The sequence below is a fragment of the Gallinula chloropus genome (genome assembly GCF_964237585.1).
Source record: "Gallinula chloropus genome assembly, chromosome: Z".
NCBI classification, from domain to species: domain Eukaryota; kingdom Metazoa; phylum Chordata; class Aves; order Gruiformes; family Rallidae; genus Gallinula; species Gallinula chloropus.
In genome coordinates this window covers 81,199,569-81,216,087 of record NC_140089.1, presented here as the reverse complement: position 1 = coordinate 81,216,087, position 16,519 = coordinate 81,199,569, and the positions used below count along the sequence as shown (strand labels likewise).

The window sequence follows — 16,519 nt, the reverse complement described above, 5'->3', positions numbered from 1 at the left end:
CCAGGCAGGGAAAATCTGCATTTCAAATGGCATATTTTAAAGTACACAATACCCAGGGGCCCTGCTGCTATTGATTTGCCTCTGGTGGGGTCACTGCCTCACTTTCTACAGCTTTATTAACTGGGACCATACACTAGGCCTCTTTCAAAGTGAAAGGAGAGTGGATGGGACATTTGTCTTCAGGGGGAGCTGCGGAAAGAGTGGGGTGACTTTTCTTGGGAATGTCCTGGAGGTTTTATGAGGGAGACAGGACATGCCCTCCTTTTGCGTATTTCCCTGAAGCCACACTGGGGGGAAGGAGGTAGGTCTATGCTGTCAGCTTCTTTCAAGGTGACCGAGCTCCTGTTCTCCAACCCTCACCATGCTGCTACACTCAGCCAGGCTGTGATCACCAGCTGCTGGGCAAAGAAGGACCTCCTTCCCCCTTAACCTTTTTCCCAGAGCAACTCCCACCAGAGGGAGAAGGACATGAATAGGAAACATGACCACAGGAGTGTTGGCAAGAGTAGAGCTGTCTGGACGTGGGTGGGACATGGTTGGGCTCCCTTCTCTAGCCAAGGAAGCCAAGCCATATAATTGGGTTACATGGCTGTGTTCACATATGGGATGCTATACTTCTTCCATCTCTGGAGGAGACCTGTTTTACCCCATGGGCTGGTTCTGATGGCTGCAGTAGATGTTTGTTCTCTGGGTCATGAGGTGCAAGGACCTGGCTTGTTTAACAATGACAGTGGGTGTCCAGGTCTGTAGGGCACCCTGGTCCCCCCATGGCAGAAATGGGGTGGCCGCTCTGTGCAGAGTGTCTGTTGTAGCAGAAGCAATTGAACCTAGTTTCCAAAGTCAAAGGTTAGGGCCTTAAGTACTACCTTATTCTTACAGCAGTAGCTTTTTAACCCTGTGCTAAATGTAACCCCCTTGCTCCTCAAGTTCTTAATTCAATCTCTGTGGGTGTATGGCCAGTTTTAAGTGAACATTTCATTGAAACCCACCAGGCTTTAGTCTGCAGACCTTGCACCTTCAGCATTAATCAGAAGATTAAGCTCATCTTGTTCTTCTCAAAAGGAAACAGAAAATACCTTCTCCTTTCTGGAGATATGTGACAGAAAGGCATGAATGACGTTGCACTGCAAAAGGACCATGCATGTAGCCAAGATGTATTCTACAAACATGCATTTTCCAGTGCAAATTTATAAGCCCTCTGAATACACAAGAAATTACACACTCAGGCCACTCAGTGTGCAAACCAGGAGGAGCACCTGCCATTGTGGAGTTAACTCTGAATGGCTTAGAGAGGTCCATAAGCTGGAAAGGAAGTTGTATAAGCCATAGTGATTGTTTAACTCTGCTGGCTGCAAAACAGAGATTGTCTTTGGAGCAGCACAATCACTGGTAATACCATTGGCAATCATGTCAGCCATAATAGGTGCCCAGCTCAGTAGAAACCCCATCTGTATTCAGTGTACTGAATCTGACAATAAGAAATGCCAAAAACATAGTGTCGTCCATGTGTCCCCCCACTCCCCTCCCCCATAGCTTGCCCTAGGAGGTCTCTGGTAGGAATAGTAGGCTGTGACTTGCCAGCCAGCCTGACCACACACACATGACAAGGCTCTGTGCTTTGAGGTGGGTTTGTTTGTGCAGGTCTGGTCAGCTTTGGAGAAACACAGAGAAAAGTCAGCAAAGGCCAGACTGGGACTGTCCTCATCCCTTGCAACTGTGTCCATCTCAGAGAGATTCTGATTTTACCAGCAGCGCTAAACAGATCCTATAGGCACAGATCTTGGCCATTACCTCTGCAACTGGCCAGTTATACCTCAGCTGTCTCCACATTAAAATACCCAGCACAGAAAATGAGATGTGGGTCAGCATACCCAGCACTGGAGTAGATCCAGTGTCAAAGATGGATGGATTCCCCCATCCTCATTCACTTCACTGTCATGCTTACTAAAATCACCTGCTCGGTGCCTCCTCTGGAGAATAAACTCAAAGGATGCCTAGAAACAAATGTACTCCTTAAAGGGGAATCAGAGTTGTACTATAATAGAAAAGAATGTCTAATCACTCCATCAGTAATTACAAAGAACAGGATATCACTAATTAAAATGTGAAAGTGTCTTATTCAGGGTATAATAAAAAAGGGTAATTAACAATCAAAGGGAAAACCACCACCTTGCCACCAATCTGCATTAGGCTACAAAAAATTATTAGTACTCAGCTCTACTACAGCACTTTTCATCTGTAGATCTGAAGGCACTCCTGCATGGGGAGGCAGGTATCCTATCCCCCATTTTATCACTGGAGAAACCAAGGCAAGTTTACACAACTTGTTCACGCTTATACTGCAGGTCAGTGGCAGAGCATCCTCTGCTTTGGTCTCTTCACAGATGGTGATGAGGAAAGTTTCAGCATTTGAATGAGCACAGTGATTTCAAGGATTTGTTTTAGTGTGTATGTGTATGAATGGCTAATTTAGCAGATATTTCAATATTAAGCCAAACAGTGGGGAACAGTCTGTTCCCTGCCATGACTTTTGAGGTCTGTTTAATGCTGAGAAGCGTGTCCCGTGTGCTTAAACAACATCATCAGAGGGTGATTTCCTCATGGGAGAGGGAGTGAGATCACAGAGAGCAGCAAAACAGAGGTACTCCAGTTCTGGAGACAGCAAAGACATGAGTCACTTCTAAAATCACTACAGAAAAACAGTTTCCTTCTCCACTTTTATCATCAAGTCACACATTACCAGAGGCTGGGGAATGAACAGAGTGAGGTTTCCCCCACACTTTCTCTAAGCATCCACCACCAGTAGTGGGTACAGCTCCAGGGAGGGGGACAAGAGGCAGCTTCATCCAGGGTTCCATCACCTTCATACCATGAACGTTTTACAAGCCCACTGCAGCAGTACAGTACACATGAACTATGATGACTGTGTGCGAGGTTCAGAGTGTAAAATAATCATAGCAAAGTCTGAAGACTGCAAAGTCTGGTTTTAATGTAAAAAGCATTCCCAGCAGGCATAACCATTCACCACTCTTTGGTTGAAATTTGTACCCCCAAATGCCTAGAAATGTAGCCTGGTTCCTCGTTTCTGCCTCTTGCAGGTCTCATAAAAGAAGCATCATTTTGATCACTTTCTGGGAAAAAAAATTAAAATGAAGTGAGTCATCCCAGATCAAAACCACAGGGAAGGTTTTTCTCCCACTGCACAGTATTAATCTTTCTTAAGAGGGGGATCTCCCTTCACTTGCATAGCTCTTCTGGGAGTTTCTGCTTGGTTGTGTTGGAAATAGGTGCTGTAATCTGTTTAGGCTTGGACATGGTTATGCTCAGTGCCCACCACTGCAGCAGAAGAAAAACAGATTTTCATCACTGATGGATTAAAACAAATCAGATATTGCCTGATAATTAGCTAAGCTTACTGCTCTGGAGGGGATGACTGCTCCCCACCATTCCATGTACACTGGTGTCCCATCAGCAGCCACCAGTGCTTTCCCAGAGCTTAGCTATAAGCAATGCAAGCCACGAAACCTCTCTGCTCAGGAGTGTATAAAGTCTTTTCTCTGCCTTTCCAGTCAGGAAAGACCCAGGGAGTCAGAGGTCTGAGTCCAGCTCATGGGATACATCCCCATTAGGGAACACATCACAGGGGTGGGGACCATAAAGAGCCCAAGACTGAAAGATGCACTTTGACTCCAGCCCCTTCAGAGAGAAGGGAGACCAAGGCTGGGGTTACCACTGGCATGGTGAGCTGACATCGCAAAGCAGAGGGATGCTTCACCCTCTCACTGTGTCGCCATCCAGTGCCAGTGCCACGGGCTGCCCTGCCAGTGACTGCGTGATATTTTTTCCCTGCTCTTTGTTCCAGCTGATGCAGCAGCAAGCCGCGATCATGGCGTCAGTGGCACAGGGCGGCTACCTGAACCCTATGGCGGCCTTCGCCGCGGCCCAGATGCAGCAGATGGCGGCTCTGAACATGAACGGCTTGGCTGCCGCCCCCATGACACCAACCTCAGGTAAGGAGCCAGGTGGGGTGGAGAGGGTGAAAAGCAGGCAAATCTGGCCATGTCCCAGAGGAGACCTGGCAGGATGTGTTAGCCATCAGGTTCAATACTAGTTGGTGTTTACTAAAGTGTTGGTCTTGATGGTGAAGGTCACCAGAAGTGAGGAGTGGAGTCAACCAGATCTTTTTCTGGTCTCAGACAGGGGAAAAGGGGTAGAGAAAAGGGGCTGTTACCACCTCTGCCAGGGTGAGGTCCCCCTGGGAGTCAGTTTCTGTATGGTGAAATAGTTGTAAGTCAAAGGGCTTGTCAGCAGTGGGAAGCTGGGCAAGCTGTGTGCTACGTTGAGGGGCACTCACTGGTGGATGAGGAGATCAAAAGGGTTGAGAACCACCAGAGCCAGGGTGCACTTGGCTTCTTGGGGAGAAGGAAGGATGCTGGCAAGGAAAGCACTGGAAAGGGCTCTCAACCATAACCCTTCCCCATCATCTGCACTCAACTTTCCTTCAGCTCTGAGAGCCCTCCAAATAGAACAAAACACCACCACCCCCCCCACCCCAGGAACCTACACTAGTTTATTGGTGGTGCATAGAGATGCTTAAGGGGTCAGTGCTGATACTGTCACAGCCAGGTCGGTCCAAAGACAAACAAAATAAGGTTTATGATGAGATGCAATATTATTAACAAGATGAGCTATGTCTTTGGGACACATAAGCCTTTCCCTTACTGTGAAACAGGACAGGAGGTGCCACCTCTGCTGCTACCTGGAGGGCAAATGTTTGATGAGAGGGCTTCTGGCTGCTGGGTCAGAGACAGGAGGTCAGTGAAGGTCTGCAAGGATCTGGCTATGCTGTGAGGTGTCACGAGAAGAACATACTAGGAGCTGCAGTATATGAATGTGTGGGCAGAGAACTAAGTTGCAGTAAAAAAACCCACTGGCTATCCTGGGGCTTCAAGGACAAGGAAAACATTTGGACTGGAGCAGGTCAAGGAATCGGCAGGGCTGGTAGTCATTGAGTAGCATGTAGCCTACAGTGGGGAAGCAGGGCAGCAGGGAAAGTGGGGCTAAACCATGAGGAAAGAAGTGAGAATTTGGAGAGAGCGTTGCAATATAACGCAGAGCTTGATAGAAGAGCAGAGGACTCAAAGGTACATCTTCAGAGGACCATTTCTAAAGGACAGCTTGGCATGAGAGGGTTCCTGGTGGGATGCACATTGTTCCTATGACAGGCATTGGAGATGAGGCTGTGTTCAGAAAGGTATGGCATCCCAATGCCATGTGTGAACCTTGCAGCATCAAGCTGGCCTGGAGAAAACCAGCTTGACCAAGGTTTGGGGCGAAATGTGGGCAGAGTGAGCCAGATGAGGTGCAAGCAAGCACCAGGCAGAGCAGAATCTGGGACTCCAGAGCAGAGTAGTGAGAGAGGAAAGGGGTAGCTTCATTGCCAAACATGAGGATGTTTGCACCAGCCTTGGAGCAGAGAAGGGCTGGCTATCAAAGCAGCCAGGAAATGCCTCACGGCTGAGTGATGCTGGATGGCAGGGAGATAAGGCACCATGGCAGCAGTGTGGGCTCAGGGCTGTTCTAATGAACTGAGTTCTGCTAACCTGTCTGCCAAAGAAAGCCTCCCGTTCACACACAGCTTAGCATCTCTCTGCAATCTGTAGCTGGGAACAATGTCAGCAGCTACTGGATCAGATACATATCTTTTCCTTTGCTTGTATTAGAATATGAGGGAGGGGAAAAAAAGGGGAGAGAGAGAAATAAAGACAGATCTCATTCCATGTGAACTTATGGAGAGCCAAGGAAAAGTGCTTGACTCAAAAATCTTATACCACACATCTCAGAATATATGTGTACACAACGATAAATGTATAAACAAGAAGTCGATGGAGCTACTGCAAATCCAAATAGAAAAGTGGCTTAATTATATGTGCACCCTTTAAACCCACTGCTGGAAAGATTATCATATTTGCATTAGCCAGATTTGTTTTGTGTTGGTGGGAGCAGAGAGAGTCAAACAAAGACTGCCTGGAATTCAAATGCTCTCAGGGCCTGGAAAGCTAAATCTAGGCAGTAGTTTGTGATGGTCACACCACAAATGAGCCCAAGCTTTTTTGCATATAAATAAATCTTGAGAATGAGTGAGTTCTGTGACATAGGTGTGTAAATATCAGTACAGCAGCCAAATTCTGTACCATGGTATCCAGCACATGAAAACTATCTCTGGGCTTCTTCAGTGTAAGCTCTGCTCCTCTTCTGATGTGCCTGGTGCCTTTTGGGGACTGTTAAACTCTTATTATCAGAATATAGGAGAGGAGAGCTCATGTTTTTTACATGCTTTACACAGTACCCATCACTGGTCATTATTGAAAATAAGGTGCTGGTTTAGATGATCCCTTGATCTCCTTCATGGTGGTGGAATTTGTACTCTCCTTATGACATATTTTCAATCACAGACCCTATGTACTTTGGCATTACTGCAGATTTACCTTGAATGGGTAGCTTCCTTCGTGAAAAACCTCTGTAATGGGTTGTTGAAATGTCCATTGACAATTATTCCTTGGGTGAAATGTTTAGACTTTGAAATGACTCCTCGTATTACTACCGTGCTTACAAATCTTGTGATAAGATGCATAGAAAATGTTTCACACAATGTCTGAGTAAGCAAGCCTACAACATTAGCAGCGATTTCTGAGTAGCCAGGATGTATCTGAAGCCTCACATGAATTATCCTGCTGGCTTTTGTTAGCATTCAGAAAGCCAAATGGAAAATGTTCATTCTGCTTCATAGCAGGATTTCCAGTCATTGAAGTATATCTTTGTTCTGACTTGGAATGAAAATGAAACATTTCAAAGTTCTCTGAAAAACAGGCATTAGAAAAAGTGTTTGGAACACTGGGAAAAAAGAAAAAAAAAAAAAAGAAAAAAAAAGTGTTTTAATCTTTCCTAAGCAAAAGAAAATTTGTGCTAGAAAATGGCACTGGTAACCCAGAAGTCCTGGAGTCTTTGGAGGTATTGGCTGAGCATGGTGCCCCCGTAGTAGTATCCTCAGGCCCCTTAATCCATCTGGTTTTCTGTGCGTCCCACCTCTAGGGAGTGAGTTCCCAGGGACGTGAGCATTCAGGCCCTGTGGGACCTGGGAGTTTTGGATACAGGCAAATCTAACAAGCTTGAGACAGAATCTGTCTCACCCAGCTTTAACAATACAAAAATTATACAAATATTTTAAACTAGTCACCGGGATTGCCTGCAGTCAATGGACAGCAGTAGGCAGTCCCAGGGGGTAATTCAGACCCTAAAAACTCTGCTGTCTGCTGGCATTTTGATGGTTCCCCATCAAGAGTCAGGTTTATCTCACACGACAGTCCGTAACTGCAAGGCAATTAAATTGACATCTCCGAAAGCTTGGTTCAAATTTTGCATTTCTTCCATCATTGGTATAATCGGGGTGAAAAGTGGGTCTGCAGTGGGTCTGCCACTCTGTTAACTGCACAGGAGGGCTAGAAATGAAATGTCAGTTAGGATTCCTTCCTTCTCTTCTCCCTCCCTCCATGCTGTAAATCTGCAACTGGTGTAGCTGCAGTGAGAGAGCTCAAACCAGGGATGAAATCCACAACTGGCATGCATCACCACCATTTGTTCTCTGTGGTGGCATTATGCCAGTTTTACTCCAACTGCAGATCTGACCTCTCCAGGGGGGGTTCTTTACAAGAAGAAAATTAAAGAATTGCAATGAATATGCCTAAACTCCTTAGACATGCACAAAATAGGAACCAGAAATCCCTTGCTGCAATTTTAGAAAAAATTAACTTACATTGTCTATGCAAATAAAGGAGACATCCAGAAAAGCAACTGAAATTTTAAGTAGCCTTTGTGATTTGCAAGCTGACGGCATATGCTAAGAGCATTGCCTTTGCACTTCAGTTGCCACCACTGGCTCCCTGTACCTCCACAGAGGACATTTTTAAAGGCCAACACCATTTAAATAAGCAAAGGGGAAGCATCAGCTTCTCTGCTCAGGGTATAAGAAAAGAGTAGAAATATTGCCTGCTTTTGGTACTACTCAAATCAGAACATATTAAAACTTCTAATGCATTTGTATTGGCTTTCTTAAAGTACCAACACAGATTTAAGCACAGATTAAAGTGTGTTATTGGACTAACCCATCATGGAATGCTACTATGGTGAAGAAAATTTCTGCAATTGGTTTAAGAAACCGTTTACTGTGAAAAATCATGCTTCCAGTCAGTAGTATACATTGACACAGAAAGAACCACAGCTGGCAAGAGAAAAATACAATTTCATACTTTTTGAAAATTCATTTTTTGGCACCCCAAAACATCCTGAATAAGTTGCAGGGAGCACAGACTGCCCAGGCATTTTAAAACATACATAGGAGATGACAATGAGGTGTCAGAGGAATGCATCTGGGAAGAACGGGAGAAATATGATTCCATGAAAGAAATAAATCTAGCCCAAATTTGGCCCCTGTTGAGTGGAAGATCTCTGCTAAAACACTACAAAGTCAAGTTTGGGCCAAACAGTGATGACGACACAAAAAATTATCACTGTCTGCCTTTAGGCTACAAATCAGCTTGCCAAACCTTTTAGCCTCTCTGGTGCACAGAAAGTTCACAATGAGTTGTACATGAAATGTGTATTCATGAGACAGTACAGTCAGAGCAGTCCGGGAAATTGGTGTGCCCACAAAGCTGACAACTCCAAAGAGAAATTGAGAGGAACTGCTGTAGAAAGATGGGTCTGAGAATTTGCTTCTGGTTCTGAATGGCATCTAGGAAATAAATATCTGCTTATTAAGCAATTTAAACAGGGAGAAAGTTGAGGAGGAAGGGTGATACTTCTATAGTCTTCTGTTGCTTTATGTTAGCCATACATTCTAGTCTAGAAACAACGCTCACCAAGCAAAAGCTTCATTCTGTTAAAGAAAGTTTTGAAAGTCTTCCTTAAGTGCTTTCCAAATAGAGGAGCAGTGGCAGGCAGTCCCTTTCATTTTACAGCAGCTTGAATGACTTCACTTCTTGGTTCATCAGAAGACTTCTGTGTAGTGGTCACAGCTGTTGTGTCAGTAGTTTGCTCTGCATAATTATTGCTTCTAGTACTCACCAGCTCTGATTTTGTGTCCTCCCCACTTGCAGGTGGAAGCACGCCTCCTGGCATAACTGCACCAGCTGTGCCTAGCATCCCATCTCCAATTGGGGTGAATGGTTTCACTGGCCTCCCGCCACAGGCTAATGGGCAACCCGCTGCAGAAGCCGTGTTTGCTAATGGCATCCACCCTTACCCAGGTAAGCCAGACAAATGCCATGTCCACAGCCTGCTCAAGTTTTAGGGAGGTTATCCACATCCACAGGCTTTCTCTAGCATGCACCACCTCAGAAGGATCGTACATCACACCATCAAGGCTCATTCTCACACTTAGGTCCTATCCGGCTGCAGTTGCTATACACTTAAATCTGGATGATGCACATTAAGGACATGTTGGAGGTAGAAAATTTTTATGCTGAAGAGCTAAGTGCTCATCTGCTGGATGACTTGTACAGTGAAGGCAATCAGGACACGTGGCATATTTTGCCTTAGCTAAAATTTGATCTAAAGCCTGACCAGATCATTCTGGCATATTTCCCTCCACGGTCAGCCTTGAAGGAGCTAGGCTAAGCCTGTTTGCATCTCCTAGCACCCACTGCTGGTATTTCTGACTGGGATTCCCTTGCAGCCAATGGCACTGGGAAGACTATTCTAGACAGTCCACATGGTTGCTGACCTAAACTGAAACACTCCTTGGACCATGTGCACAAGCAGTGGGTATTGGTCTCCAAAAAACTCACTGCACCCAAATCCTGTTGCCTTGCAAGGCCTGGAGCCTGAAGCTCCTTTAATATAACTACAGAACAGGCTTCATTCCATTCTTCTGTGGCACACCACCAGAAAACTGCTGCTGGGATTCATAGACTGACTAGCTTAACAGGTGCCAGAAACAAAGGGGTGATTTTGTGAGACCAGGCAGTCAGGAATGAATAAGGGAAGTTAAAGGATACACACCTACCTTTATACCTTTACTCACAAACCTATAGACACTCTGAAGCTGTATTCACCAAGAACTCAGGAGTTTACAAATCCTTAATTTACACCTATGTTTTTGATGCATCCTCAGTGTCTGAGAGAGCCCTATTCTCCAAGCTGCACTTCTGCTAAGAAGACATTCCTTACCATTGCTGTACACACACTAATAATAACAATCATAGCAATAAAAATTTAAGTAAATGTTACTAATTGATCCAAGCCACCAGCTGGCAAAGGAATATTTTACCCTGGGGCATTCATAGATTGATCTAGTCTGTTAGAAAATCAAATACTGAATCAGGTGCTCCAGCTAAGAAACCTACAGGATCCCTAAGAAAAGAATTCTTTCAGTCTCAGCCAGTCCTGAGAACTCAGAAGATTCAACATCACAGGGCACTTGATGAGCTACAAAAAAATTACAAATTAATGTAGAAATACAAGCCTTACCTGAGTTACTGCTTAGACAATATCACTGGAAAAAAACCTGCAAATGTTGCAAAGGAAGGACCAGAAATGTCAAGAGTATTAAAAAAATAATCCTTTCCCACTTCCTCACCTTGTAAACATTTAGCCGTGAGTTCAACTTTGACCAGAATTGAAACCAATTGAAACCAAGCTGAAAGTTAGATATAAATATGCATATACATGTTTGTGGCAGCTATGAGGATTGGGGAGCTCTTGGAAGCTTACAAAGACATCAGAAGATTGAAGGGAATCCTTAGTAAACTCCGTCACAGCGGCAAGAAAGCATACTGTCTTTGAGGTTATATAAATATAGCCATATGTTGAGCTATCCTTCTATCTAAGTATCTACTTGTTTGCCAGTCTATCAACCCTCTGTTTATTCATCCATTTCTATGCCTATCTTTTTTCTAGTTTATCTAACTCCTTTTAGCTAATCTTCAATGTCTATTACTACAGATATCAGAGAAAAGATGATCTTTCTAGATGAATCTTAACAACTTGAGCTTTGGTTACCATTTCCAAATATCCCCATAATTAAAGAAAGCTTTCAGACAGGTATTTTATCTGTGATTATATAAAAGTCAATGGCCTTAATCTGATTCTCCTGGAGTTTTGGAGACACCTGCTCAGCCAGCAATTCACTGTAAGTCCCTGCACAAACATGAGCAGCCTAACAGACAAAGGTGACAGTCATCCTTGCTCCTTTTCACTGCAGGCAGAGAAGCAGCTTTCTGCAGGTAAAGCTGACATCCAAACAGTCTGCTTCGTGTAGAGTCTGCATTTGTCTCTGTGCATCTTCAGAAACACATTGGTCTTTCTCAGTGCTCAGCTTCCTCATAACTTAGTAACATCTTAAGTTATAGCAGACATGTAAAGGGAATAGTGCCAGGCCAAACCCTCATTCTACTTCTACCTATTCCCTCCAGCAAGGAAGCCCTGAAAGCAAGTTCCTTTGTAGCAGTTTGGGAGTAGGACACATCATGTGTTTGCTCCATCTTCCTTCTCATGAGCATTTTTGCATTCGAAAAAAAAAAACTTTACTCCTTGCCACAGGCTTTATTGGGGCCTGGAGCTGAGCAGCATTAAAAAAAAAAGGATTAGACATTTATATGGGTAATGAGAACATCCACAGTCACATTAGAAGGGATAAAAATGTAGAAAGGACACAAACCTTCATGCTTTACGATATAAGCTAGCCACTAATTGCTTGGGGTTAGAAAGAAATTTTCATCACTGGGCAGCTTATTCCACCATTGTTCATTATGGGATTTTTCACACTTTCCTCTGTAGCATCTGTTACTGGCACTGCCCTGTGGTTCTGCATGTCTGTGTTTCTAAATGCAAGGTTAGAAAGAAAACATTAAAGCTGAGCATGCAATTGCACTAGCATTATGGAGAAGAAAAGAACATGCCAGTCCCCATGCAAATTCAGCGTCTTCCAAACAACTTTCTTTTATGGTATATGTCTCATTCTGAAAGTGGCCAAGACCGCTGCAGTATTATGTGCATAACCATAGTCTTGCTATGATTATGACTTGCTGTATATTGCTTAAAGCCTGAATTTTGCTCTCAGATACTCTTTCATACTCCACAAAAAAAAAATGAAATGTGGGTTCACACCATTACATCCTGTAGCAGAATGTTCTTTGTTGCCTGAAAATAGAGAAACAGAACAATCAAAATCTGTAGAGGTATGACATCCACATGACTCGGATCCAAATAAATCCCATTAATTGTGCGGTTTGTCTACACATCCACCTTTGTGTCTAGCTATAATATTTTTCATGCTGCATCTAAAATTCTCCAGAAGTCCAAAGTCTTTGCACTGTAAAAACAGCTCCATATAATGTAATTGTATTTACTCTGTAGGTCACTCTTCTTTTCCCCCCTGCCTTCCCCTCTGCTTTTATTTTTTTAAGATTTCCTTTGTCCAGAGCAGGGATACACACAGTTATTATTTGAGTCAGACTACTGAACCATCCATGGCTTTGGGGCAAAGGCCAGAGTAGGTCGAATGTCCCCACTCACCAGGTCTCCGATCATAGCCCCAGTGCCTGCAGGAATTCACTTTTCCTGTGGCTCTGGCCAGGCTATGGATCCCTGCAGTAGCACTAGAAAACCATTCCTTGCAGGCAGACTCTTTTTGCAAGCCTTTATTTTACTTTCTCCAAGCTGAGCCAGTACATAATGCCTCACAGTGCACTTGTTGGCAGGGACAGAATCACAAGGGAGTAAATATTTCCCCTTCCACTAGTCTGAGCCCCTTTGTAGATCTGGCCTTTTTGTGCATTAATGCCTGCCCTTTAGTCTTCCAGCTTGCAGAGCTATTGAACATGGCAATGTGTCATAACATATAGTGGGGACAAAGAGCATAATCTGCCATGCCATGATCTTGTGAGTCACTTTGCAGCAGTGCAAGAGCATTTGCCATTTCCACATTAGCCATAGTAACAGGGACTGTGCTCTTCTGCCAAAGTTTCTTAGGCACCCAGAGCCCAGTGCCCCTCTTATTAACAGAGTGTGATGTACAGTAACAGTGGAGACCATCTGCACTGTTTTCTGCTGTGTCTCACACCATCAGCACTCTGCTTTTCAGTAACAGGTCTTTGCATTTTGAGGGACCAGATAAAATGTTCACCCCAAAAATAAAGCCTCCTTGGGAAGAGAAGGGGAGGGATGGATGAGAAAGTGGAGAGAGTGAAGGATACCAAGCAAGAGAGAGAATAGATTGACTGTCAAAGTATCAGTGAAATGAGGAAACCGGAAGGAGGTACAGAATCACAGAATCACAGAATCACAAGGTTGGAAAGGACCTTTGAAGATCATCAAGTCCAACCAATCCCATCCTAAGCTAAACCATATCCCTAAGTACCTCATCTACCCTTTTTTTAAACACATCCAAGGAAGGTGACTCAAGCCCCCCCCAGGCAGCCTGTTCCAGGCCCTGACAACTCTTTCAGTAAAAATTTTTTTTCTAATACCTAATCTAAACCTGCCCTGGTTCAGCTTCTTGCCATTTCCCCTTGTCCTATCTCCTGTCACCTGGCTGAAGAGACCATCACCCACAACCTCCCTTCAGGTAGTTGTAGGTGGTGATAAGGTCTCCCCTCAGTCTCTTCTCCAGGCTAAACATCCCCAGCTCCCTCAGCAGCTCCTCATAGGATTTGCCCTCCAGACCCTTCCCCAGCCTGGTTGCCCTTCTCTGGACTTGCTCAAGGACCTCAATGTCCTTCTTATGGTGGGGAGCCCAGAACTGGACACAGTACTCGAGGTGCAGCCTCACCAATGCCGAGTACAGGGGCACAATCACTTCCCTAGACCTACTGGCCATGCTGTTTGTGATACAAGCCAGGATGCCATTGGCCTTCCTGGCCACCAGGGCACACTGCTGGCTCACATTCAGCCTGCAGTCAACTAACACCCCCAGGTCCTTCTCTGCCTGACAGCTCTCCAGCCAATCTCCCCCAAGCCTGTAGTGCTGCAGGGGGTTGTTCTGTCCCATGTGCAGCACTCTACACTTGGCCTTGTTAAACTTCATCCCGTTGGTCTCAGCCTATCGGTCCAGTCTGTTCAGATCCCTCTGAAGAGCCTCCCTACCCTCAGGCAGATCAACACTTCCTCCCAGTTTAGTGTCACCTGCAAACTTACTGAGGGAGCATTCAATCCCTTCATTGAAGTCATAGGTAAAGATATTGAACAAAACTGGACCCAAGACTGAGCCCTGGGGGATGCCAGTCGTGACCAGCCTCCTCATACAGTTATGAGACCCCAGAAAAGAGTGAGCTTTGCAGAGCCACAGGCAGGGAATGCTTTCCAGAATGTTGAGCTCTTCAGTGCATTTGGTTTGGGCTTAGGTTGCTGAGGAAAACAAAAGCAAAGTTCCCTCAATTGCTTGTGGTACATTATAAACATGTTGCCTCATTTGCTGTTTCCAGGCATGCAGTGGTTCTGACTCTGCACCATTGCCAGGTCCAGCCTCTCTGCAGACACAGCAGAGGTCCCACACTCTATTTTGGTTATGCTCTGGGTACATCTGTGCTACCAAGGCAGAAAGCTCCACTTCACACCCTGTTTGGGGTCCAGCCCTCCCCAGTGAGGACTAGCTGTCAGTACTAATGGGCAGCCAAGCCTTTATGCCCACATGTTTCCAAGCCACCACTGAGATTGGCAGTAAAGGTGTCCCCCACGGGTGAATTCGTGTGCTGCAGAATCTCATGTCTTAGGAACTGAACCGAGACCATCAATTCATTTTCCTTGGCTCAACAAAGAGCTATCAGGCAGTAACCAATTTCACCCATTGCCAGCAGAGACAGGATTCAAACTCCATCTGTAATTATTATCATTATCCAAGCTAATTTTGTAGGGGAGGAGTTGCCGGCATGCTAATATGACAGCCTTATCTATTAGCCTGTCAATTAGCTAGTAGCAGTGCTGAGGGGCAGGCTGCTGCTCTGGGCCAGTCAGTCCCAGGATCAGTCCCAATCACAACAGGCACCATCCAGTGGCACTGGGCAACGTCAGGGCTTCACAGTAGGCTGTGAAAGGGACTGACTTCCCCCACCCCAGCACACGACCTGAAAGATATCAGACAAGAAGAGGAGGTGAATCAGCAGAACAGCAAAAGGGTGACCCACCTGCACCTGTAGAAGGCCCAGCATGAAAACTCCGACCCACAGCATTCAGTCCGGTCATACACTATGCCCACAAAGTATACTCAGCAGCCCCAAGACTAGGTTACTTACTGTGGGAAATCTTTGTCTCTGTTGTTGTTTGTCCACCCTAAATCTCTGGGTGAGAGTTATCCTGTTCATATTTTAAATCAGCAGTTCCAAAACTGCAGCAGTGAGCACCTGAAACATCATTATGACTAGGAAGCATTTATTTGACCCATTTGTAACAATCTGCCACATGCCATAAACCAAGCTTTACGGGTAAAATAAATAAGTGAAGGAATGCACTCATTAAAAATATAATAACAAGTTGCCATCTTCAATTGTAGTCTAAGCTACTTTAATGATACCATGTACTTCCAACGATCAGGCTGCAGCCATAATGAATGAGGTTGTTTAAGGCCGTTGTAGGAACCTTTCTAGAGCCAAAGTATTTTCTCCTCTGATCTGTAAGAGGGTGTAAATAAAAATCAGGCTCTGTGCTGGTGTTTTCAGAGGCACCTCCATGAGTTAAGACCTTGAGCTTTATTTTTAAAAGTGACTTAGACTAAGCTCCCCCAAAATATGGAATTAAGTGCCATAATAACTTCTAAAATCTGGCCCTGACTTATGTGTTTATGGCCTTAGGCAAACGGGGGGGAAGTCCAGTCCTGACTCTGCAGTTGAATTAGTCTGTCACCTTGTCAGCCACTTCCACCTCTCTGCATTCAGTGTCGTCCATGTCTGTCTTGTTTTGTCCACTGAAGCTCTTCAGAGCCAAACATGTCTCCTATTGTGTGTTTGCACAGCACCCATCTCAACAGGGCCCCAGTTAGGGATGGGGCTTGGAGGTGGGACTAGAAGAAAAAAAGAAAGATAATCTTGATTTCCAGGTAAAAGCCACACGAATTTCATAGAAGGTCCATTTGTTGTCCCAAACAAGCACCTAAAATACCTGGGGGTGTTGTCGGGAGGGCTTTTCCCACTAACAGGATGGAACAGAGGGCACAAGCACCTTGGATTTTGTGGCTCCTTTGACATGTAAGGGAAGAGACAGTGGGACAAAGTGTCTTTGACTGAGTGGTGTCCAGCCCCTAAATGGTGAAACGAGATTATAAAACACAGGATCAGTCTCTGTTTTCTGCCGGATCAGCACATTCTTTCTGTTATTGCAGTTATTGTTGTGTCTGAATACCTAATTAATTACAACAGTAAACGCTGGCTTCTTTAATCACAGCATCAGCTGTCCTAATCAATCTTAATAATATGGAATCTGTACTATGGCACCCATGAATTTTAATCTACATAAATTTCTTAAGACCTCT

General features: G+C 44.8%; 1 protein-coding gene across 14 annotated transcripts in view; it reads left to right on the top strand.

Moving 5' to 3' along the window:
• The window catches only part of CELF4 (CUGBP Elav-like family member 4), a gene marked incomplete at both ends in the record, with an annotated part of 688,465 nt that overhangs the window by 637,807 nt on the left and 34,139 nt on the right, over positions 1–16,519 (top strand). For 9 of the 14 annotated variants that reach the window (XM_084278577.1, XM_084278567.1, XM_084278574.1 and 6 more), the window contains 2 exons: positions 3,863–4,010; positions 9,156–9,305. In XM_084278577.1, coding sequence (XP_084134703.1) covers positions 3,863–4,010; positions 9,156–9,305 — 298 coding nt within the window. The remainder of the gene's footprint in view (positions 1–3,862; positions 4,011–9,155; positions 9,306–16,519) is intronic. The other 5 variants (XM_084278569.1, XM_084278576.1, XM_084278571.1 and 2 more) reach the window with 1 other exon arrangement.